General features: G+C 39.9%; 1 protein-coding gene and 1 long non-coding RNA gene across 2 annotated transcripts in view; one reads left to right on the plus strand and one right to left on the minus strand.

Annotated features, from left to right (window-relative positions):
* The window catches only part of LOC142046123 (uncharacterized), a 771,893-nt gene that overhangs the window by 415,523 nt on the left and 330,659 nt on the right, over positions 1 to 25,711 (plus strand). The gene's annotated exons all lie outside the window — the stretch shown is intronic.
* Positions 1 to 25,711, minus strand: part of CNTN5 (contactin 5) — a 1,078,547-nt gene that overhangs the window by 286,263 nt on the left and 766,573 nt on the right. The window contains exon 8 of the mRNA XM_075061721.1: positions 7,041 to 7,244. Within this exon, the coding sequence (XP_074917822.1) occupies positions 7,041 to 7,244 (204 nt within the window). The remainder of the gene's footprint in view (positions 1 to 7,040; positions 7,245 to 25,711) is intronic.

Here is a 25,711-nt window from a genome sequence, read left to right on the forward strand (position 1 = left end):
TATTCGAGATGTGGGCGTACCATGGATTTATATACGGGCAATAATATATTCTCAGTCTTATTCTCTATCCCCTTTTTAATGATTCCTAACATCCTGTTTGCTTTTTTGACCGCCTCTGAGCACTGCATGGACATCTTCAGAGAACTATCCACGATGATGCCAAGATCTTTTTCCTGACTCGTTGCAGCTAAATTAGCCCCCATCATATTGTATGTATAGTTGGGGTTATTTTTTCCAATGTGCATTACTGTACATTTATCTGCATTATATTTCATTTGCCATTTTGTTGCCCAACCACTTAGTTTTGTGAGATCTTTTTGAAGTTCTTCATGGTCTGCTTTGGTCTTAACTATCTTGAGCAGTTTAGTATCATCTGTAAACTTTGTCACCTCACTGTTTACCCCTTTCTCCAGATCATTTATGAATAAATTGAATAGGATTGGTTCTAGGACTGACCATTGTGTTTGAAATTGTACAGTATCTTCTGGAATATTGAGATAAAATGAGAAGCAACTTGCGTCTCTTCTTTACAGTAATAATTAAAACAAAAAGGAAAGACCAAAGTGAAAACATGTGAACTTCAAATGACTGCATTATGCTATCACTTATCAAAGGTTTTATGCTCCCTGGATTTCCATTTTCTAGTTTAGAGGTTATTTTCTGATGTTTTTACCATTCAAGATACTTTACTACTCCCAATCACTCTCTGAATCTGCAAAGATACACTTTAACAACCCCTCTTTACTATTTGTAAACACATTTTAAATAACTCATCAAAGTTTCTAAAGCATTATAAAGGCAGTTAATGAAATGATGCATGATCCTTTCCCTGCTAAAACTTTTTTATCTACTCAGATAGAATCTTACAGTGTTTTTATAAGCCAGCTTGAAGTGAAATTGAATTGTATGAAATGACTGATTGTCAAGGGCATCTGAACAAACGAGGTGTTCATTTTATTCAGAACCCATTCAAGGATTTCTTGATATTTTTATTTAATTTGCTTCATATCAAGGGGCTAAGTCTCCCTTTGAGACACATCACTAAAGAAATAAAAGATTAATAAAAGCCAAGTAAGTTCCTACATTCTTGCAGATTTTGACATAAGCCTTAATATTATTCTGCTTCCTCCTCATAGATAAATGCACAGAAAGGTTATGATGGGAGTGTTCTTCTCATAAACTGCCCAGTCCCTTTGGTACTGCCTATAAATTGAAAACCCAGAACAATTAGTGTAGGAAACTACACGAGGCAAGCAAAAAAAAAAAGGATACTTAAAACAAATCCAGCCTACATAACTCTTCTCAATAAGTTCCCGATAAATGTGCTGACTACGGAAGTGGACTAACCCTGGTTTATCACAGAACTAAATAACTGGCTGGCTTGCCAGGCATGAGACCTCAGAAAGCTATGCACTTCTGAGGCCTCAGTAAACATTTGACAAGGCTGAAATGAATCATTTCCTTATGGGAACCCATAGGCATGATAAGCTGCAAGCCATATTCAGAGCCACAGTGCGACAATTAGCTACATAAAGATGAGGAACTATTTAGATACATGGACATTTGTTTTACTGTTACCTTTAATTTCTTCTTTGCTTGCTATATTTATTCTTCAGCCATATCCTTCCCCAAAGTAATATTTGTCAATAGGTCAAAAGATCAATAGGTCAAAAGAGAACATAATCTAAAGCCATTTAGGCCTAAAAGAACATGAACTATTCAATAGGTCAAAAGAGAACATAATCTAAAGCCATTTAGGCCTAAAAGAACATGAACTATTCTATGAATGAACAGCTTTAATGATAATCTTGGGGCTAATTCATGGGGGAAAAGTCTTGCAAAAGATCAGAGTTCAGTGACACTATTTATATGACTGCATTGTACGGAAACCTGACAATAAAGGAAAGTATGACATTCCTCAGATATGGAGATGTGGTAGCCCACTCGCAAACATTACCTGAAAATTCCTGTAAGATATGTTTGTAGAAATTGCAGAGTATGCTGGAAACATCTGTTACAATTAGAACTGGCTGGGAAACTGTTTTCCCATCCTGTGAAAATTATCAAGATTTCCAAAATTTTCCTGCGCTGAATCAGGATGAACCTGAGTCCTTTCAAAGTATTTTGTGAAAAATGACACACAGAGAGAAACCACAGAATAGTCAATGTCACTGCTGTGTCTGATTCACAGGGACTTAAATTCAGTTTCCCATGTTGTAAATAAGCATGCTAATCATTGGGCTACTAACTATTTTAACATAAGGGGGTCTCTCTCAATCTCTCCTTTTGGAGTTGTTCCACTTTATATGGCTAATTAAATATTCATTGGAGCCGGAACACAAGCCTGGGTCTCCCATTTGAGTGACCTTATCACTGGGCTACAGAATCAGTCTCCCTCTCTCTGGTGCTCCCTCTCTCTCATTCCTGTGAAAAGTTGGGAGAGGCTGGACAACTCAACATTTTGCTGATGTAAATGACTGCCCTGCACCTTTAAGTGGGGTGGTGGTGTTTGGCTAACTGGCTGAGTGAAGGGAACAGTGCTGTATGGCTGTTGGGAGGAAGGGAGGGAGATGAAAGCTGCTGCAAAAAGGGGTCAGCGTGGTTGCTGACTCCTCCCTGGGGAATGCAGGATTTAAAGAGGGCAGCTCTGCACCTGAAGCCTCCCTTTTTACACAAACCAAGGTTGAGTGGTCAGGTACTGGTGGCCCCAGGGTGATTCTCGTCATCCCATCACAGTTTAGATGCTCAGAGATCTCGTGCAGATCCTTATGTCATAGTGGACAGGAGGTGGACTTGTTCAGGGCAGCATTCTTGATAGCAATTTTTGTTACTTTCAGAACATCAGTGAGCTAGCGCCTGGAGCCGGTAGGGACTTTACGGGAAGGGCTTTGGAACTGTGTGAGCATTCAGTGAAGGTCAAAGATTGATCAAGTAGGTTGGGGTGAATCTGTTATCCTTTGGGAGGATGGTGAGCCGGGGATATGCCCCGTTCAGACTTTGAAGGCCTACAGAGTGATACAGTCAAAGGGGTTATGCACGATGATGGGAGTCCCTTCACAGCATATTAATTTATTACAGTGTTGAGATGGGAACTGATGAGGTTGGAGGTGGCCAGCCATGAATTTGGTCCCACTCATTCAGAATCAGGGCAGCATTAATTTATTGTAATCTCATTACAGATGTTGGACGACCGGCCATGCAGACGGTGGGTTGGCTCTGCGGGTACAGTATTGCCTTTTGGATGCATAGGCACTCGTCCAGGTTGCCCGAGGGTTTGCAGCTGGACTTTGGTGGTAAAGCAGTACTCAGTTGGCCAAGGAGGGGCATGCTATGGGATCAATTAATACTGCTGCTGTATGCTGTGCGGGCCTGTCAGCAACCACCAGATATAATTGTGGTGCACTTTGGAGTAAACAATTTGGAAATGCTAAAAGGGGTGGAAGTAATATTGNGTGATACAGTCAAAGGGGTTATGCACGATGATGGGAGTCCCTTCACAGCATATTAATTTATTACAGTGTTGAGATGGGAACTGATGAGGTTGGAGGTGGCCAGCCATGAATTTGGTCCCACTCATTCAGAATCAGGGCAGCATTAATTTATTGTAATCTCATTACAGATGTTGGACGACCGGCCATGCAGACGGTGGGTTGGCTCTGCGGGTACAGTATTGCCTTTTGGATGCATAGGCACTCGTCCAGGTTGCCCGAGGGTTTGCAGCTGGACTTTGGTGGTAAAGCAGTACTCAGTTGGCCAAGGAGGGGCATGCTATGGGATCAATTAATACTGCTGCTGTATGCTGTGCGGGCCTGTCAGCAACCACCAGATATAATTGTGGTGCACTTTGGAGTAAACAATTTGGAAATGCTAAAAGGGGTGGAAGTAATATTAAGAGCATGGAGGGAATCGGGGCTGATCCTTTAACTTTTTCCAGGAGTTAACATTGTTTGGTCAGACATGCTTCAGTGCAGGGTCTGGTGTGGACATGGTGGACAAGACAAGGAGGTATGTGAGCAGGGAGGTGGCCAAATTCCATGGGATCACAGGGGCAGTAATTTCACATTCTGGCATAATATAGGGTCAGCAGAGTTGTTTCAGGAGGATGGGGTTCACCTGTCTGACTTAGGTGCTGTCATGTTTTTTAATTGATATAAAAGGAGATTAGGAGATGTCTGGGAACCCAACTGGGTGTGGGGAGGAGGAGCCCAAGCTAAGTGCTGGCACCTCCTTATGGCGGATGTCCAACTCAGGTATTCTGTAGGAAAGGTATACAGTGACCAGATAAATGGCTTCAAAAAGGACTTTAAAAAAAGATATTCATTAAAGCAACAAATTGGGAGCAGTTGGGGACTCCTATGATTGATACGGCAGGGAGCCAACCCCTCATTCTTATAGCCCACCTTAACCCTCTAGGAGAGGGGATTGGATGGTAAGGTCCTGGCAATGGAGTTGTGGAGGAATCTGGATGGAAAAAGAGGGTGAGCTAGTAAAAGCGCCCCCCCCCCCGGATAATTATGGAATAAACATTGGGTTACCTGCACTATACACTATTATCTGCCAGGTAGTGCCAGACAACTGATAATAAAGTTGCGGCCTGATTAAACCCGTGTCAAATGTCTCCTGTCCTCCAGCCAGACAAAATGTTTTGCCAGAAAATTCCTAACCAGCTCTAAGTACAATAAATAGACTCTGCACTGAGACACCTGCACAACCAGGCAGGAATTTCTGGCAATTTTTTAGCTCAGTCTATTGTAGCAAACAAGTTTTTTCACAAAATCTAAATAGATGCAAAACAAGACACGGATGTCTAGTAGTGATGCAGCATGTGTATGTAAAATGGCAATGGAGAATTTGTTTAGGAGAAGAACATATCTGTTCAGAGACCCCCTCAATACTGCTGCAAGGTTCAGAAGCTCATGTAATAAAAGCACTGTGACAGCCAGCCATGAAATTCAAAGTTGCTTGAGGCTGGTATATATTGCATACTTGACATTTAAGAATATTCATGCATTTTTCCTTCATGAATTTTGGGTTTTTGCTTCACAGTGATGATTATTCCCTTTTTGCTGGTTTCCCTACTCTAACTTTTTAGGTTGTACTGAATATCCCCTAACCATGCACCCAATACTGTAACACTGTTGATGATTCACCTGTTTAATTTCTGTATATCTTGCATACAAATGAAACACAGATAGGTAGGGGTAGAGGTGTGTGTGAGTGAGAGAGAATGAAAGAGAGATAGCATTGTGAATTTTTTTTAAAAATGGTGCAATACAATTCTGTCTTCATGACAAGTGCAAGGTTAGTCTTTATAGGTTTATAAGACTATAAAGTTAGCATTTTTTTTTCATTTACAAAGGTTTAATACTTAAAAGATCAGATTTTCTGGGTTAACGATTTGAAGTTCAACTAAATAATTATTGGTACCACATAAAACCAAATTAAAATAACAGGCCATGCAACAAAGTATGTAACTTTTTGTTATGTAAAACATGAAAAGTTTAAACTGAGTTATAAAGAAAAGATCAACTGTATTCCATTCTAAAATGTATTTTTTTTAGTTACTATATTAAATTAAGTCATCTTTCTTAAAGCCCACTCTTTGTAATGGTCGTACAGTACTGAGATGTTTTTTAGTGTAAGACATAGTGAGCCCCCACTATGCATTGTATTTTATGACTAGCTTCAAAATGCTTATTTGTGTGTATATATGTGGGCATGAATCAAATTGTGGTTAACTGCTCAAATGCATTCCTGAAGAATTAGAAAGCAGATTGAAATGTAGGATAGCTTAGAAAGAAGACAATGCCGACAATTATATATATGTTATTTCTGCTTCATTTAAAATAAAAAACACTAGGTCAGACTGCGTTTTGATTATTTTAAAACAATAAAATGAACATAGTATTGCTATAATAAATGTTGAATATTTAACTCCAAAACAGCTAAAAACATACTATAGACTTTAGGTCAACCTCTAAAATATATATATAACTCTTTCAAGAATACAAAAGAGCCATCATTTACAAAAGAATGTGACTTACTTTCAAAATTCCTTTATCTTCTATTTTATTTAGAGTGATATTGCCATACAAGGCATAATACTGGAACCTGACTTCTCCAAATTTACAGATATAGGGGTAAAATTTTCAAAAGTGCCTAAGTGACTTCAGAAATCAAGTCCCATTTTCTAAAATGCCTTAGGCATTTAGGACCAGAATGATGCCTAACGATGCAGATAGGCGACTTTTGGGAATTTCAAAAGCGACTAGGGCTTTGTCTACATTAGCACTTTTGTCGGCAAAACTTTTGTCAGTCAGGGTGTGAAAGAAACACACATCGACCAAGAAGTTTCACCACCAAAAATGCTGGTGTGGATAGCACTATGTCGGTAGGACGAGCTACCACCACTCGTTGGGGGTCGTATAATTATTCCAGTGGGAGAGCTCTCTCCCACCAGCATAGAGCGGCTACACACGAGACCTTACAATGACACAGCTGCAGTGATACAGCTGTGCTGCTGTAAAGTCTGTAGTGTAGACATAGCCTAAATGTCTAACTCCCATTAAAATAAATGGGAGTTAGATGACTAGGTGCTTTTGAAAATCCCGCTTAGAATTTGTCTTAATCTTTAAGTGCCTAAATACCTTTTAAAAACTGGTCCTAAAATATCCTAAGTCCTACTGACTTTCTATGAAACTTAGACTCCTCAGTCATTTAACTACTTTTTAAAATTCTACTGATAGACAATTATTTTCAAGAAAGACACCTAAATAAGTGACACCCCATTGGGAGATGTTGGGTGCTCAGCACCTCTGAAAATTAAGTACTTACTTAGCTGCCCAAATACGGATAATGGTGCCCAAGTTTAGGCACCTGGGCTTTAATATAAGGGCCACCCCATTTTTTGTTTACAGAAGTAAATGCATGCCTATATATTGAACACAAATCATCTAAGTTTTATTCTGTGTTTCCGTGTAGCCCAAGATATTTTCATTTTCACATTTTTTGCTGCCATGGAGTGGGAATATCTTACTTACCATCGTTTCGCAGGGTAAGTGGCGTTGGAGGACTCAGAACTCTGGCATTTGTCACTGTGTTTTTTACTAGGCAGATATAGCTGCCAACATCAGATGTTTGCACCTTGGATATGTAGAGATTTCCTGTCTCCTGAGAGATAAAGCGTCGGCTATCTTCTGCCACGAAAGATGGGAATTCATTAAATACCCAGCTGTAAATGATCTCTGAAAAAACACAAAAATAAAGCATTGGTTATGGAAAAATACAGTGAGTGTTAGGAATGAACAAACTCCAGAATGTTTGTTTTGGATAATTCCACAAAGTCTGGAACTGAAGCTTTTTCAAACCTCAAACCTGGAACTCTTAAGACCTTTCTCACTAAGATTTTTGCTAAATCCTAGTTTGGGAAATGACATCAAAGATGGCCAATAGTTTGACTGGAATCCCCTGTGAGATGTCTTCAGTTTACAGAGATAAAAGTCATTAAATTCCTCAACAGGGTCCACAACAATTCAGAAAAAATATCACATTGGTCCCAGTCTGCATCCTATCAGTCAAGTTAGAATTAATACAAGAATATTCATTCATTCATTCAAATTTTTAGTAAACTACAGAAAAAGAGCTCACAGGGCTGGCTGAAAATTTTCCATGGAAACTGTTTTTTGACTAACCTAATTTTTGTGTGTGAAAAATGTTTGCTTTCCATGAAAACTTTCAATGTTGAATATAAAAAAGCAAACAAAATTAGAAATATTTTCACTGAAAACCAAAATATTTCAATTTGAATATGCTGCTACAGTGCTTCATGGGAGATGTAATTTGGTCACCTCATTCTCCTATTCTCGTCCATCGTTCGGGCTCACTGACTGGAGCACATCTCCCATGGAACACTATGGCCAGGGACTCTCTGTGATGTACTGCTTCCCTTCTCCAAGAGAAGTGAGCATTATGCATCTTGGGAGAGGTAGTTTGTCCACAGATTCCAGACTATAGAGAATGGAAACATGAGGAACACAAACTATATACCTATGAGACATTGCAGCAGCATTTCCAAATCAAAATGTTTCTTTGGTAATTTTTGTTCTTGTTATAATTTTAATGGAAAAAACAACAGTTTCTGTACCCATTTTCCAACTAGCTCTACATCAAATTATCTAGAAGCCTGGCCCATATTATAAAAAATACATTAATAGATAAGCATAATAATAAAAATAGTCTCTCTGCATAGTATTTACTATTGTCAGGGGTGAATGTATCATGAAATGGGGATCAAATTCTCTAAAACTTCAAGCAATCCTTGGAGAAATTTCCCCTTCCCCTAAAACCTTTCTCCCATTTCTTTTTCCTCTCTCTGGACTGACATTTCCATTCCTCCCACACTTGAGTAACCTTCTCAAGACCCCAATGTCATCAACCCTTGATTCCTAATGTACATTATGGTACACCATTATCTTGCAAAATTAGGATACAAATGTTGGTCCAGCCCTCCCCAGCTACCCTCAGGTGTGACCTGCACCTCATTTGTTCTCCTGCCCTGTTTTACTGAGGAATCTGGGAACTATTCCAACCACGAGGCTCAAATCCTAAGGACACAAGAATCCTCCCTTAATCTGGCCCTATATAATTTGGTTCTTGGCAAAATCTGGCAGTTTAGCGGTTCCTGAAAATGATAAAGAAAAAGTGTTAATCAAATTTTAAGGGTAGCATTCTTAATTTTATCTTTTTATCCATCCCAAGAAAACATGTAATTTTCTTTTAGACACCAAACAATCAGCTGTAGTGGAAAAATACATCAAGTGTTACAGGGAGAATTTTTTTAAGGTTGCCAACCATCCAGGATTGTCCTGGAGTCACCAGGAATCAAAGATTAATCTTTAATTAAAGATTATGTCATGTGATGAAATCTCCAGGAATACATCCAACCAAAAAATTGGCAACCCTAGAATGTTTATACATCTATACTGTGGTGATTCAGAGAATCTGTCTATGTACAATTTACAAATTCTGGTGGATACTGGAGGTTCCTTATGTTTATTTGTGCCAGACTGCAAACTTTTTGAATGTGAAGCCTGTTTGCATTCTTGTCTTTTGCCACTATATTGAGCTAAAATCCAGTGCTAGCTAACTGTGCTAACAAAAGAGTGTAATTAAACTTTAAAAGCAGCAAAGAGTTCTATTGCACCTTATAAACTAACAGACGAATTGGAGCATGAGCTTTCATGGGTGAATACCCACTTGGTCGGATGCATCCATTCAAACAAAGCACACTTGGCCAAAGAGAAAGCTACTGTGCTGGGCAAATCTGTTTTCCAAGTCTCAACTCCGGCATTTGCGGGGGAAGCAACATGTCATCATTGGGGGGGCAATCTGAACATTTTTATCAGGGAGTCACATGGCAAGGGGGAACTCAGTGGGACTCACAGAGACAAAGGAGGGTTTGGCAGGAGAGAGGAACAGAAGGGCATGCTATCATAGCAAAGGGTTGCTTTTAAACAGCAGGACCAAACTCCTTGAAGAGGTGAAAGAAAGAGAGAAGATCCATGTATATTTGCTTCCAGTATCACCTGTTCCTGAAGAGGGGAACCGTAAATCCAGACCACTCACAAGGTTTGAGCTCTGGGAGAGGGTTAAGCTACAAGAGAGTCTGGGAGCTAGCACCTGTCCAGAGGTTTTTGGGAGTTGGGCTGTAAGGTCCCATTTATGCAAAGAAGTAACAGACAGAGTGCTTGTGCCAGGAAGTGTGATATGCAGGACAAAGAAAGAGACAGTGCTGCAGCCTAAGCAGATCAAGGGAAGCTTAAAATCACACAGTCCCTGTGTGTGAAGCCAAAATACAGCAGCCAGGTGAGTGTCCAGCTGGGGGAGCTTTTACAGAGCCATGACGTGCACACACATACACTATATATATACACAACACACACACACACACAGAGATTAAATAAAAGGGGTCCTGCATATGTAAAACTCCCACTGAAGTCAATGGGATTCTCAATCATTAAGTCTCTTCCACATTTGTTTTTGTATTCTGCCAGTTCTGACTTAGAAGACATAAATTCTTCCCTATTTTTATCCATGATATTTTCTTCCTCTTTTCCATTATATCATCCTCTCTTCCCACTTCTTTGATTATTCTTCCCTGCTGAACTTGACACAACCAACATCACTGCTATGGCATCTTCTTGCTGCCGTCTTCCTAATGACAATCTTGTCAGGATTGACTCTAAATACGGAAATGTCAAGGCTAGCTCAGTAATATAAACTCACTGCTTCTGCTCCAAGATATAAACTGCTTCACCAGTACAGTGAGTTCCAGGCTTTCAGACACAAATTGCCTGAGCTACTGTTTTCAGCCATAGCAGAAGTACAAAGTCAGTAATCATTATGTATCAATCTAGTCCTATCATAGGTCTTTTTCACTGTGCTAAAAATGTCTTGTTGCTCATGGATGTATTAAGGAGGAGGTTGGAGAATGAGTGAGTCAAAAGGGTTAGAAGAACCACTCTAAAATTTCAAAAGGTCTACATTTTCCTTGAGCCTTTTCTTCTAACGATAAGGAAGAAACTAGGTGTGGTGTTTAGGTGTTGCTTGTAATTATTAGAACTGGGAGCACTGGCTGTTGGGAGTAAGGTGACCAGATGTCCTGATAAAATTGGGACTGTCCCGATTTGTAGGAGTTTGTCCCACGTTCTGACCAGAGTATGGTTGGGATGCTATTTGTCCCAATATTTTGTTTCCTGGTCTTTGGTGGCAAATTCAGCGGAGAGTCCTTCAGTCACAGACAGTCTTCAGCAGTATTTCGGTGGCGGGTGCTTCTGTCTATGGCGACTCCCGCTGAAATACCACCAAAGACCGTCCGCGACTGAAGGGCTCTCTGCCGAATTTGCCGCCAAACTCCTGGACAGGTGAGTGTCCAAAAAAAAAAGCGGGGGGGCCTGCGGCGGTCCCAATATTTTCCCCTTAACATCTGGTCACCCTAGTTGGGAGTCTGAAAGGACAGGAAACAGGAAGGAGTGGGGAGGAGTGGAGGAAGCTGATTGGGAGCTACTGAGGGGGTAACAGCAGCTTGGTAAAGAGGTTTCCACTTTAAAAATAAAGTCCTGTTGAAGTCTGCTAGTTCCTTGCTTGGTTATTACAATATTTTGGCGACAAGGATGGTTCTTATGCCCCTGAACCCACCTGCACCGTCTCTACAAAGCCCAGGTGAGCCTCCAATTGCTTTTACTGCCTGGATCCATATGTTTGAGACTTATCTGCTTGCAATCAGTGCTACAGAGATTTCTGAAGTAAGAAAGCATGTTCTGCTAATCCACTGCCTTGGAGCAGAAGGGCAGCATATTTTTTACACTTTTCCCCTTGCAAATGATAAATATGAGACTGCACTCACTGCATTAAAGAACGTTTTGTGCCAGAAATGAATGTAGTAGCTAATTGCTACAGATTTCGCCAGCATGAGCAGAAATGAGGGGAGACTATAATGGAGTTTATTGCTTCCCTGAGGAGTCTGACTGTAACTTGTGACTTTGGGATATGGCAGATGAGATGATTAGAGACCAGCTCACTGAGAAAACAACCATGCTTCATGTAAGAGAACATTTACTTCTAGAACCACAACTTACACTAGAAAAAGCAATAACCATTGCTACTCAGATTGAGTCAGCTACAGCTGAAGCCAAAATAATGAGCATGGATACAGGAGGCACAGTCCAGACTGTGACTCCTTTGCAGAAAAGTTCACTATTGCTGCAGACAAACAATTACAAGAGTAAAATTAAGTATGTCGCAGCAGCCAGTTCAATAAACAGGTGCATGCACTTTAAAAATAAAGTCCTCTTGAAGTTTGTTAGTAGCTTGCTTGGTTACTACAACACTAGGACGACTATGAATCCCATACACTGTTCTGCCAAGCCAGAAGTGTGATATGTATTACTATACGAGCTAAATGTATACCATTGCCAGGTATACACTACTGAATCCAACTATGTGGGGAAATCCCAGCTATTAGGTAGGATGGCTCCCTGTGCTGGAGAAAAGGGAATCATGATCTCCCTGGAAATGGAAAAACAGGCTGGCCAATCGACCAAATACAGGTGTAGGATATTTTGGAATAAAGCTTGAAGAAGGGGAATGCAGCCATAGAGTAAGATGGAAATTGTGATGTTGAGATGAAGGACAAAATATGAATTGTTGGAGCTTCTCATCACACGATAGACAAGGGACTGGGAGGGGACGAGTGGTCGGTGTGGATAGTATTAATTTGCAAACACAGACCTGAAGGCACACATTGCAGATCCTTTTTTTTTTTTTTTTTGTGAAACTGTGGTAATAGCCTCCTGTCCCAGATCTGGACTTTAGCGTGTGGTAATAGCCTCCTGTCCCAGATCTGGACTTTAGCGTCCAAGACCTGGGTGCTGTCCCAAACCTGGACTTTTGCGTCCAAAATCTGGGGGCTTACCTGAAACTCCCCCAAGCTCACTACCAGCTTGGATATTCTCGCTGCCACCAACTAGGACTATTGGGGGTCCTAGTATGCCCCCGAGTCACCCCAACTGTCCCCCGGGGGACCCCCAGACCAGAGCCTGGTCTCCCTCTTTCTCTATCCAGCTTCCCCCTTCCTGGTTAGCCGGTGCGAAACTAGCTGCATCTTTGATGCAACCGGAGGCAATCTAGCGTCCCCGAGGCTAGCATCAAGCTATCAAGCTGGCACACAAGGACCCCTCCCCTGGTCTCGTAGCATAATAGAGGAAAAACTCAACACAAGAGAACAGAGTGATTCTTTTTTCTCTTCACCCGAGCCTTGCCTTCCCTGAAACAATAGGAAAATAGCCCACAGCTGGCTTTTCCCTTCCCCTTGGCCTCCCTAGAAAGAAACCTCCACATATGTAAAAGAAAGTTATATAAAAAAAAAGGAAATATAAAACACATAATCGTGCTAAGAAACTCAATAGGGCTCTTGCTATAAGAAAATATGAAGAAACAGTCTGTTAAAAAGATAGCCCAATTAACCAGTCAACAAATCAACATACATGTGAATACAACACAAAGTCATCAAGCCGAGATTACTTGTTTCCTTTGTACTTACAGATGTTTTAGAAGAAATTTAAGTAAGATGGAGTTAGGAGGAAACCTGTTTACTCCGCCAACGAAACAACAAAGACACGCAATCCACAATCTGTACATACAACAACAAAGCTCTTCATAGCCGCATGACTTTGCCTTTCTTTGTACTTCCAAGACTTTAGTAGAATATTGAGATAGAAGAGTATAGAAGAAACCTTGTTTACTCTAGCGGCAACAAACAAAGAGCCGAGTTCCACATTCCCGCCCCTGACTTTTAAACAATCCAGTTCTCTGATTGGTCCTCTGGTCAGGTGTTTGGTTACCCTTTCCAGGTAAAAGAAACTTAACCCTTACCTTACCTATCTACTTATGACAGAAACTCCACTTGCCAGTGGATGCCTATGATGTCAAACATTTCACAATATACCAAAACTTATGATACCAACAAGATATGAAATGGACCCAGAGTATTCCAAAAGTGGTATACTTTATTTTCTTGATATATACATAGTATATTAAATATGTTAAAGTAATTTAGGTTGCAAAATCAAAGTCATGCACATGAAAGGTTGAGATCCCTGGACAGACTACCTCTCCCAAGATGCACAGTGGTTACCTCTCCTGAAGAAGAGAAACAGTGCATCACAGTATTATCTGCCTAATGGCCCAATTAGCCTCTTAGTTCTCCTCAAGTCATCAATTAGGCACAGTTCTTCTTAATGAGGTCTGCTCTGGAGTAATTAGAGTTGCAGTGACCAGAGTGCTGCCTGCATAATCTTAATTTTGTGTCCTTGTATGTGTAATGTGCACTAAGAAGGCAGAGGTTCTGGGTTAAAAATAGCAAGTGATCATGTAATTAAAGATGGTATCAGCATACATATGCACAAACAGTCAGAATTAAATTTGCACAAGTAGCCACAGATCTGAATTTTCTAACTTTTGATTGTTGGACTTTGCAACTGTAACACTCCTTTATCCATGTTTTTTTGTATGTAATTTCCTAGATTTTTTTTAAAGGAAAAGTAAAAACAAATGTTGTTGCATGCAATTGTAACAAGCCCACCATCATGAATCATCAGCGGGGTGCGGATCCTGAGCCTTTAATTCTCCAGCCCAGAATTCTACCACCTAAATGTAAAACTAAACATATAAGATAACAGCAGGAGCTGACTGTTATCCAAAGAGGGAAAATGGGCTGAACACACTGTTTTTTCACTTAAAGCTCTTATTCATCTCTAACTGTGGTTCTAAGGGGCTATTTCGGACTCTGAGGGACCCTGGAATCAGAAAGAGCTGTCAGAATGTTCAGAAATTTCTGCCTCTTGCAATATGTCTCAAGGAAAATACTAATAAACCCCAAATATTTCTCTCGGAAAATTTCATTGCCCCATGTCGCTATGATGCCTTTTCTGATTCCAGTGATTCATGGTTTAAAAAGCCATAAAAATATAAAAAGCCATAAACTGATGATGAAACATTCAGTTTCAAGGAAACTACATGGGTTTTAATTGAAAACACCTGTTACCAAATCAAAGGGAAAGCAATCAGTCTCAGTAAACTGTTACGGGTTAAAGGAAATTCATACCAACTGTAAAGTAGCCAACACTATGGCTCACTGTCTATTCACATAGAACAGAATCTACTTAATCAGCACCCTGACAGCACACCCACTTAATTATTAATTTATTAATTAGAGTGCTTGCCAGGGAACAGATTGAAGACAATCCATTTCAGTGACTCTAAGCAAATGGAACATTTAGACTTATTGGACATGCCTGCCATTGTGTCTGTAAGGACTTTTTGAGTATGTCACTTGTAAAATGATGTCTGTTCACAAAAAAAATGAGTGATGCATAAGTTGATAAAGGAAAACAATATAATTATTTTCTTTGAACCTTCATTTAAATCTGAAACCAGTTAGGCTAGAGCACTTCTGACACTTCTGCATTCCAGCTAGGAAACAGAAGCACCAAACTAGACAATGTTAGGTTTCCTTGTTTTCTTCTCACACAGGTGTTTTCCCACTAACATCAGTGTAGTTACTCCCAATTTACATCAATATAAGAGAAACTCTAGGACCACCATTTCAAATACTCAAGGGTTTGCCTAAGGTTTATAGAAGCATCTGAATTTTCAGGTGCTTATCCAAATTGACTTGAAATATTAACCTATCATGGATACATTTCCCACTGTAATGCTCTTTATGCACTCTACGAAGTTCCTCTTTTTTATTATGTCTGGTAAATGAGGCAAACAACTTCTTAGTATGGTTTCAAATGTTCTGATGGTTTAGTGCATACAACTTAGTGATATTAGATGAAATGGACTACGCTCTGGAAAACTGTGAATTTCCACTGTAGGCTTTGGCAAAACACTCAACATACACATATGTGGTTCTGTACAGGAAAACTCTGCAGTACACTCAGGATCTGGGGAACTGCGACTGAGTCCTGGGCAACAGCAGCTAAGCCAGTCATCTCTAAATAATTACTCTAGACCAGACCTAGTTAAGAAGAACTGTACCCAACTGAAGGGCTGAGGAGAACTAAGAAGCTAATCAGGTCATTAGGCAGATGATACAAAAAGCACAGGAAGGACATGGGAAATGGATGAAGTAGAAAGACAGAGATTGCTCTTGCCTCAGAAGCTGGGTGGTCCCTAGAACTGTAGGGGTGAAGCTATAGAGTGTATAGGGGTGATGGAAACCAACATTGTAAATAAACTACACTGGGTGTTTTACCATCAAAAAAGGGTCTCTGAGCTATCTGTGGACCTGAGCAGAGCCAAGAGCATGTGGGCCCTGTCACACAAACCAACAGTTTTAAGCTGACAGAACTAGATGGTCTTGCAGAAGCGATTTAACAAACGGGTTTTAAGAGGACTACTGCAATTATGGGGAAATAGGTCTACACATTGACATTGATCCACTATACAAATTTCTCAGATTTCTAAACTTGCAGCCATGGTAGGATGGTTGGAAGATAAAGCAATGGCCTTCAAATCTTGGAGCCCTATCTTGATGCCAGTTTGCAAGCCCACAGAAATTAAAATTTAGGATCCTTCTTTAACCTTGTGACTACTGTTGAAAGTTTCTTGTATGTCCAGGTAGAACATACCTGTTTTCCTGAAAGTACTAGTATAACCTATCACTGCAGTGATTTTAATGAAATGTTAAAAGATGACAGTAGCAAACAAAGAGAGTGTGGGGGAGAATTAGTAGCTATAGCATTACATTTTAAAAAAGTGATAGGTTACTTTGTAGGTGCAACTTTTTATTTAAAACATAGGCCCACTAACATGCTCTTAAAATAATAACCAGGAAAAGATTTATGTTTTATCCAGCCCCACAGTCCTCATCCTAGATCTAATTCTTCTGTATGGATACCTCACCCAGAATATTTTCACCTAGGGAATCCCACTATAAAAAGGAAAGAAAGAAATTAGAAAGAATGCAAAAATCAGCTAAGATAATAGGAGGCTTGGCAAGTATGAGAAAAGTTTAAAGGAACTTTAGTTACACTGTTTTGAGAGAAAAGAAAAGGATATCCAATAGCCCTATAAAATTACTGGAAAGGAAACAATACAAGGACCGGGGAGATTTTTTTTTGAGCCTGCCCAAGAACACATTATAAGTAATAATGACCTTTCACTAAGAAAGGGCAAGTTTACATTAGATATCTTAATAAGCAATTTAACAATGGAAAAGCTTGCCAAGAGAGACTGAAACACCATCCAATGGAAATTGTCAAGAAAAGATGGATAACATAATCAGTGGAATAGCGTAAGGGATAACCTACACTAATAACATTACTTCCTATTATGTAGTTCTTTTATAAAGGAGGTATCATCTCCCTTGTACACATGGATAAATCGAGGCATAGAAACATGTAACAACTAGCAGGTCAAAGCCAAGAACAGAAGCTCAATCCTAAACCACTGCGTGATCCATTAGGCCCGAATGCCTCCCCTTAGATGAAGTGGTTGGACTGTGTGACCTACGACATCCCTCTGGCCCTAACTTCTTTATTAACACTGCCATCTGCCACTCTCTCTCTCAGTTAATATCTTTTGTATGCCTACATTAGGAAAACGGGGACCTGTGCTTCACCACCAGTGTGAATGCTCCTGTGGTAGAAATGGTGTAAGCTGTGGGGTAGGCAAAATGACCTCAGGCTTTTTTTTTTTTTTTTTTTTTAACACCCCATCATCCAACACTGCTCTGCAGCTCCACTAGTTGGAACAACATCAAAAGCTGTAAGGTAAACAAGCCTCAGGCATTTTTAACAGGCAGTCTAACCTAAATTAGAACAGAGTTAGATGACATGTTGGTAAAAATGCCTGAAGCCTGCCTTATTCTGCAGCTTCCACTTTTGCTGGCTTTAAATTCCAGGCCTATATTTTCTTACAATAAACCAGACCAAAAGTAATTTGCACCAGTTTTTATTCCTAACTTTCATTATATATCTGAGCACTAGAGTTACAGGGAATCCTTCTCTATATTAGGACAAGCTTGTGGTCTGCTGTTACAAGAAAGAAAGAGAAAACAATGTGAACATCATTTTTATTGTTTATCTTTTAGTATCAGACTGAATTTCAAACATATATGGGCATGAGCCCAAACTTGGGATCTAAGTATTTATCAGCTTTGAATCGGTTCAGAATCTAAACCTTACTGCTGGCGAAAAGCTAAATAAGCCAAACTTCAATTCTGGATCTAAATACACCATCCCCTAAATTCATGAGTATCCTAAATTCATGACTGGATGCAGCTTCTGCATCTCAAGCCATATTTGTTTGACAAAACACAATACTAAGACTGAGTAAATGGTATTCACATACTTCACTTTATTTATGTTTTCAGAAGGGAAGGGCAAGAAGTTTAGCTGAAAACAGAGGAGAGCTATGCAATGACACCTATATCAAACACGCAAAGATGATAGAGAGCACTGCCTTGAAATTACAGTCTACAGCCAACACAAAACAAACCTTTATGTAGATACAATTCATCAACACACAGGAGTACACAAAATAAAAAAGTCAGAAAAATTATGAATTATAAAAGGCAGCTCTAAATTGGCATTCTCCGAGGATAAAAGGCTAAAGCAGTTGTCTGCCAGTAAGTCCTGTTATTTACAAAGTTTTGGTGTTAATATGATTAAGTCACCACGGTGACAGTAGAGCTGGCATTTCTTTTTATGAATGGCCAGCCTTGTTTACAGAAATCTCTCCGAGGAGCTCTGTATCTGTTTTCAGAAGGTCATTTGGAAAAGCTTTCAAAATGCCCCATTTATTTCCATGTTTTATCACATTATTTAATGCACCATGTGAGTGAAAATCTAGGTCATTTAGCGATGAAGTATTGAAAAGAGCAGATCTATTTTCTGCTAAGAAATTTCGGAGGTGAAATTTTGTTTACAATCATATCTTTAAATGATTTTAGTAGATCCATTTTCTCTCTGCTTCACAACAGTAATTCCTGATTTATCACTATTTGACATCTTTCCCATAATGGATAATGCCTGAGATGTAACAAATCAGCATATTTGGTGCTGTAACATCATGTTTAGACTATCATCTTTCTGAGGAAGCAATTTTGGTTCTGTGACAATGTAAAAAACATAATGTTGTCAAGGTGGGTCAGAAATAGATAAAAATCGATTGAGCTACCCACTCCTACGATTGGAAACACTTGAATATTCTCAGGTTTGCCTGATGGTTTTTCTCATGGGAAATTCTATTTTTACCATAGAAGTCATTCAAATTTGGGATATCCTTTGCTTTAATCCTTTAACTGCATCAGGTATATGATGCGGTAAATGTCACATATATGTGTAATAACTACTGAAAGCCACTTGCACATGGATCCTAAGCATGTAGTAAATATGATGTTTAAATTACCACTTTTCCATTCTGTAAAGGTAAAGCATTCACATGAAACCCTAAATATATTTTCCAAAGAACTATTATTTTACTGTGATTGGGCTTTTATACCAATGACACAAAAAATCCAATATCCCCTTAGTTGTGTCATCACATCTTGATACACTGGCATATGCGGACATAACTCCTCAAACATCCAAATGGGTGAATATATTCTTCTTCAAAACATATGGATTTTCACCGATTACCACAATTTCACAAGATGACAGTACCCGATGAACAAAGGAGACTGACTGATCCCTGATAATGGCCACAATCAAAAACAATCTGGGAAGTTTATCAATTGTGCAACAGTTGTTTGTTTTTAGACATTCTGCATGGAGAGTGGCATTTACAATTTATAGCTGCAGACAATGTAATGAGGCACTTCAGATGTTAACACTTCCTTAACATTCAACAATGAACAGTATCTAAGCAAAACAAACAAGCATAAAAGCACGTAAGCATTCAAATCCAGGGCTGCCCGGGGGGGGACAAGTGGGGCAATTTGACCCAGGCCCCAATAAGAATGTCAGAAGCTCCCCCCCCCCCAGCCCCGCTCCCACCTCTGCCTCCTCCTTCCCCCATCCCCCGGTGCCTTAGCACGCCGCGTCCAGGAGTGGCCCTGGACAAAGTTAAAGTGGCAAATGGGGGGTTGGATCACGGCCCTTCTGGGGGTCTGTCAGGACTCAACAGGCGGGGGTAGATAGAGGTCGGGGAAGTTAGGGAACAGGGAGCAGGGGTTGTTCGTTGAGGGTGGGGTCCTGAGGTGGTGGTTGGGGGAATCTCGAGGGGGTGGTCAGGGGACAAGGAGCAGGATGGGTCAGGGATTCTGAGGGGGGCAGAAAGTGGGTGAGGGTTGATGGGGGCAGGGCCAGGCTGTCTGGGGAGGCACAGCCTTCCCTACCCTAAAGCTCATTCAGCAGTTTGAGGCTTGCAGACAGCTATTTAACACAAAGAACCAAGTTGTTATCTTTTCCCTTAGGGCTACCATCCCTCTCACTTCTCAAATGCCAAATTATAGTCTACATTTAATTTCAGTGCCATAGGGAGACTCATGTCAGGGAAGGGTAGCTTCATTTAAAATTAGCCACTTCAAGATTAACAGTGATAGAGCCAAGAGAGCCATGGGGGAGGATCACATGAGAAGAGCAAATCCTACACCACCTACCTCCTTCCAACCCTACAAGGGAGATCCCTCCCTCCATTCCCGAGGCTCCAGAGGGGTTAATTCAGTTGTTCTCAAACTTTTGTACTGGTGACCCTTTCACATAGCAAACCTCTGAGTGCGACCCCCCCCCTATAAATTAAAAAACTCTTTTAAAAATTTAACACTATATAAATGCTGGAGACAAAGCAGCGTTTGAGGGTGAGGCTGACAGCTCGTGACCCCAGTAATAACCATGTGACCTCCTGAGGGATCCCAACCCTGGTGAGACCCCTCAGTTAATTTAATTTTAGCACTCTCTGTCCATTTACATGCATGGCCTATTTTGAGCATTTCAGTTTTCACAACTTAGCTTATCTCAGATTTTGGAACAAGCTGAAATGCTCAGTTCATGGTGTATGTACATAAGCTACACTAAAGAACAAACCCACAGGAACCATCTCCAGTTTGTGAGACCCCATGGAGCCAGTCTCTAGGAAACAGATAAATCATGGACGTTAAGTCCATTCATGGCTATTAGCCAGGATGGGTAAGGAATGGTGTCCCTAGCCTCTGTTTCAGAGGGTGGAGATGGATGGCAGGAGAGAGAGATCACTTGATCATTACCTGTTGGGCTCACTCCCTCTGGGGCACCTGGCATTGGCCACTGTTGGTAGACAGGATACTGAGCTGGATGGACCTTTTGTCTGACCCAGTGTGGCCATTCTTATGTTCTTACCTAAATGAACCCAAAGTTATGGAGACACGTATGAGTCAAGGAAGCCAGCAGAGTATCAGAAACCTGGAAAAATGTCTGACATTTGATCACTAGCTGAGGAGGTTCAAAAGTTTTTAAATTTTTTTAAGCAGAATTTTTTTATTGTTTCTTTAAACAATCAAACATAGCAAGCAGCAAATATTTGGCCACACGCTTCTGAAACCCCAAACCATATTCAGGTTTTGGCAGACTAATTTCAGCTTTTCAATTAAAAAAACCACAACAAATTTTGAAGCAGACATTGACCATGATTTTCTCTGCTTTTTAAAAAACCCTAGTTTTCGATCCAAAAAAAGTTTTGATAGAACATATTTATCCAACCCTTTTAATGAGCTTTAGTGCCTTTTAGCACTAGCTGATGCTGAGAACCAGTGATACCTTGTAAAGGTGAGTTGAAAAGAAGTTTTCTCTAAACTGGGTTTGTGCTGAGATGCGGAAGGTTTTTAAAAGTTGATTTTTCCCAGGGCAGCCCGGGGGGCAAGTCGGGCAATTTGCCCTGGGCTCCAAGGGGCCGCCACGAGAATATAGTATTCCATAGTATTGCAACTTTTTTTTATAGAAGGGGCCCCTGAAATTGCTTTGCCTCAGGCCCCCCTGACTTTTCTGGGTGGCCCTGTTCAAATCCTTATTTTACCCAAAGGCTAGTTTTAAACTTTAGCATCAAACTCTCTATTCAACCATGCCATGCACCAATCACAGACCAAGAATGCAATAAGCTACAGACTTTAGCTACTGAGCACACTTCACATCCATGGAGTGGAAGGACTCTTATCAGCTAAGATGAATGATAACAGTAGGCCTTTCCCCTGTCCTCCCACTGTAATCCAATTAATAATATTTGGTGCATTTCTTTGTGCTACTATGTCTTATTACCAAACCTCATTAATCCTCCATGCAAATCTTTAATGAAGGCAATTTATTTGTTGCATCGCAATGCACCCACATAGAACCAACAGATATTGTCTATTTATCAACTACCAATGAAATTGCTTCCTTTCTGCTCTGGGGGTTCTGTATCTATTGCCTGAACAGAATTCCACCAAACATGTATTTGTCTTTGTTCAGGTTTAATTACTGTGATAAATCTTCAAACATTTGCTTTCCTATAACCATTCACACAGACATTAAGGTTTAGCAGATGACCTACGAAAGTTTTTCTCTCACCAGTTTCTATCAGTTTCTGAAAGCTGGTGAACCGCATTTTTCTATTTGGCATACAAAAACTGGTAGCTAATTAAGAACACACGAATCCTGGAAACACTTTGATCACATGTGTAGAGTTGCTTCTACTAGGACTAGATAGAAAACAAGATTTCTGTTTCACACACAAAAAACACCAAAACAAAACAAACAACTGCCCCGCCCCTGAGCTTTCAACATATGTTTTCATTCTGCATTGGAAGGAAAAACAGACCTTACCAAAAATTGGGGGGAGGGAGAGAGGAAGGAGCGAGAAAAAAAGAGACAGATACTCACTTCTGAATAGACAACTGCCCAATGGTTATGGTATTTGTGGAGGGTATGGGAAACTCAGGTTCAAGTCTCTGTTCTGCCTGCACCACAGCAGGGACCTAAACTTGTGTCTCCCACATCCTAGCTCAGTACCCTAATTGTCTTGCTGTTATAGGGTGGTCCATCCTGACCCTGAGAAGCCCTGGTGAATTGTACATCAAAACTGATATGTTTCTGCAAAAAGCTTTGGTTTTGGCAATTCAGCATTTTTGTGGAAAGATTCCTGACCAGCTCTACTTGCTTCCCATTCAGACATACTGACTTCAGAGGGACTGCACATCATGGGTAGGTAAATGCATGAGAGAGTTGGCCCAAGTGGGTACTTGATTACTAAGACTGTATGTCTGGCTATGATTTTCATTTTTTTAAACTAAAAAAGTTATATTCCTTGTAACCCTTTCTTTGGATCAAGATATGTTTAGATATGTCAAGAGATCTATAACATCATGTAATTCAGAAACATATAAATACTCCATCAAATTTAGACTACCACCATTTTCTACATAGTGCTGTCTTTATATGTTTTGAAACTATTAATGGCAGTTATTTAATATTTTTTAAATGGGAAAAATATTGTGTGCCATGAACTTTTCTTCTTATTATACTAAAACAAAATCACTGTTCATATTTTTTCCTTTAATTTTGTTTTTGCTATGATAAGACCACCAACCTTAAATTACTAATTATCTTCATCATAATAACAATCTATCTCTCAGGGGCACCAAAGAAGTTATTTAATGTTTGTAAAGTCCTCTGAAAAATATACATCTCTGCATGAGTGCAAAGTATAATTATTATTACCTGGCTTGAATGTTTCAGCACCCTGGCAAAACCTTCAGTATCAGATTAACATATTTTTTCTCTTATCCTCTGCCTTTTTCCTTTCACTCACCACTTCTCTGTACCTCAGCCTCTGCTCCTATACTCAACATTTCTATTGTGGTTTCAATTTCCCCATTTTCCTAGTCTGTCCGTTCCACTTCCCACTCTGCTTCTTCATATTTTAGTCTCCTGCAGCGATGATCACAGTGAAAAGTCATGCTCCACAGTCTTACATGTCGTATACCCAGCACAATGTTGTATAATATGGGAGCATAACAAATGTGCCAGCAGATTGATATATTTCAATGGTGTAATGCTCAAAAGAGTGAGAAGCCTGAAAATGAACTAAAACGACAATGAAAACAGAGGCACAGAAGACAGTCATGACAGGTTGAATTCCAGCACAGAAGACACTGGCTCATGGCTGAGAAATATCCAAATGCAAGAAACAACATCACGTAACACTAGTACACTAATAATAACTCCTAGCTCTTCTACAGAATTTTTCATCTTTAGATCTCAGAGTGGATCAGTATCAAAAGGGGAAATTGAGGAACACAGAAGGAAGTGATTTGCTGAGGATCACATTGCAAGCCAGTGACTGAATATGGAGCCTAATCCACTAGGCAATATTGCCCCATGTAAGTGCCCTAGAATGTGTTTCCATTTCCCTTGTTTCTTTAATCACCAAAGTATACGGCCTTCCACTCCTTGTGGAGCTGTATGGATGTACAAGTAGGATGGCGGGATGTTGTGAGTAGTCTCCCTAGCCCACATTTATATTCCTATTATAAATCTGATCCCCGAATCCTGAAGCAAAAATAGGACTATGAACCACTGCACATAGCGGCAATGCTTATAACCAGGAAAATCCACAGCTGTTCAGGATGGAAAAGGGCTATTAGATCATCTTGTCTAATTCCTGTGTGGTGGTTTTTCCCAGTTTTGAATAATTCAAACAATGAGGCTTCCACCACTTCCTTTTGAAGACAGTCATATGTGAACATATGCACTGGACAATAACATGAAAGTAAATTTTAGGGCTCCAAAAGACAGCCTTTGAGTTTCCAAAAAAATGTCAGTAGCTCTTTATTACAGTTACTAAAGACATTTTAAAGACCTAGTGGGGTGAGAAGGAAGATACCTATCAAAAGTTAGTAATCTGCCTCACAATGCCAATATTGCTGTTCAGCCATATGCAATCAGTAACATCACCAGCAGTGTTTGACTGTGCAAAACCAGCCATCATCTGATTTTACATATACATAATATACGGTCCCTGTTATCAATGTACACTGTGCTGAGCTACTGGAAACCCAGTGAAACGCTTCCATCCATCTTTAACTTGTCACATAACGGTTATTTAGAGATAATACATAGAGTTCTGTTGTCTTACTTCCTGCCTAGGGCACTGTCTCATGATTATAATCTGTCCATTCAACCCTTTAGTAACAGCAGTCAAAGTGACACCTGATGTGTCACACTGTATATATATCACACAGAAAAAAAGAGATGCTTTGCCAACTCTCTCTCTCTTTTTTTTTTGTTCTAAAAGAAACATTGATATTAATGTAATGCTAACCACAAGCCATTCTGCTCCCTCCTGGATTGAGCACTTGTGTAGCCTTGAGAACATTGATTCAGATTTTCAAGGCCAAACTCATTTTAGAGATGAAGGATGGGCTCGTGGTGAAGTCACTATACTGGCTCTCTGGAGATGTGAGCTCAATGCTTGGCGCTGCTGAAGATTTCCTGTGTGACTTTTGGACAGTCTCTTAATCTCTATATGGTATTGTAAAACAGTGATAATAGTTTTCTTCCCACCACTTGCCTGCACTGGGACTGTAAACTGTCCAGGGCTGAAAGTATGACCTATTATGTGTGTGTGGAGCACAAGAGACTTGGGTTCAATTCCCTCTGCCACAGATTTACAATGTGACCTTGAGCGATTCACTTAAGCCAAGATTTTCAAAAGTGATCTGTGATTTTTTTAGATGGTGGGTGCTTGACACTTTCTAAAAATCAGGCAGCTTAACGGAGTCTCAAATTGGGAACCACAAAACTGAGGCACCTAAAATTAGAGCTGTTCAGAATTTGTTTTTACCAAGATATATTTCCAATAAAATTTCAATTTGAGGGAAAAAAAAACACCTATGAAACAGTGAAGTTTTTTTCTTAAATGTCAAAACATCCCATTATTGTCAGAATAAAAATGTCCAATTTTGGTCTCAAAATGATTTTTCAAAATGAAATTCACTATTTTATATAAAAACATTTAAAAGGGTAAAAAAGTCAAAATTGGGGAAAATGTTTTGATCAACTCCATATTAATAGTTTTTGGAATTTTGTTTTATGAAAAATTTTGAAATTGTTTGTTATTGTTCAGTTTTGGAATTAAAAAAATTGAAATTGCTGAATTTCCCACAAAACAGAAAATCTGGTTCTCATCTAGCTTC

The sequence above is a fragment of the Chelonoidis abingdonii genome, chromosome 1 (assembly GCF_003597395.2).
Source record: "Chelonoidis abingdonii isolate Lonesome George chromosome 1, CheloAbing_2.0, whole genome shotgun sequence".
NCBI lineage: Eukaryota > Metazoa > Chordata > Testudines > Testudinidae > Chelonoidis > Chelonoidis abingdonii.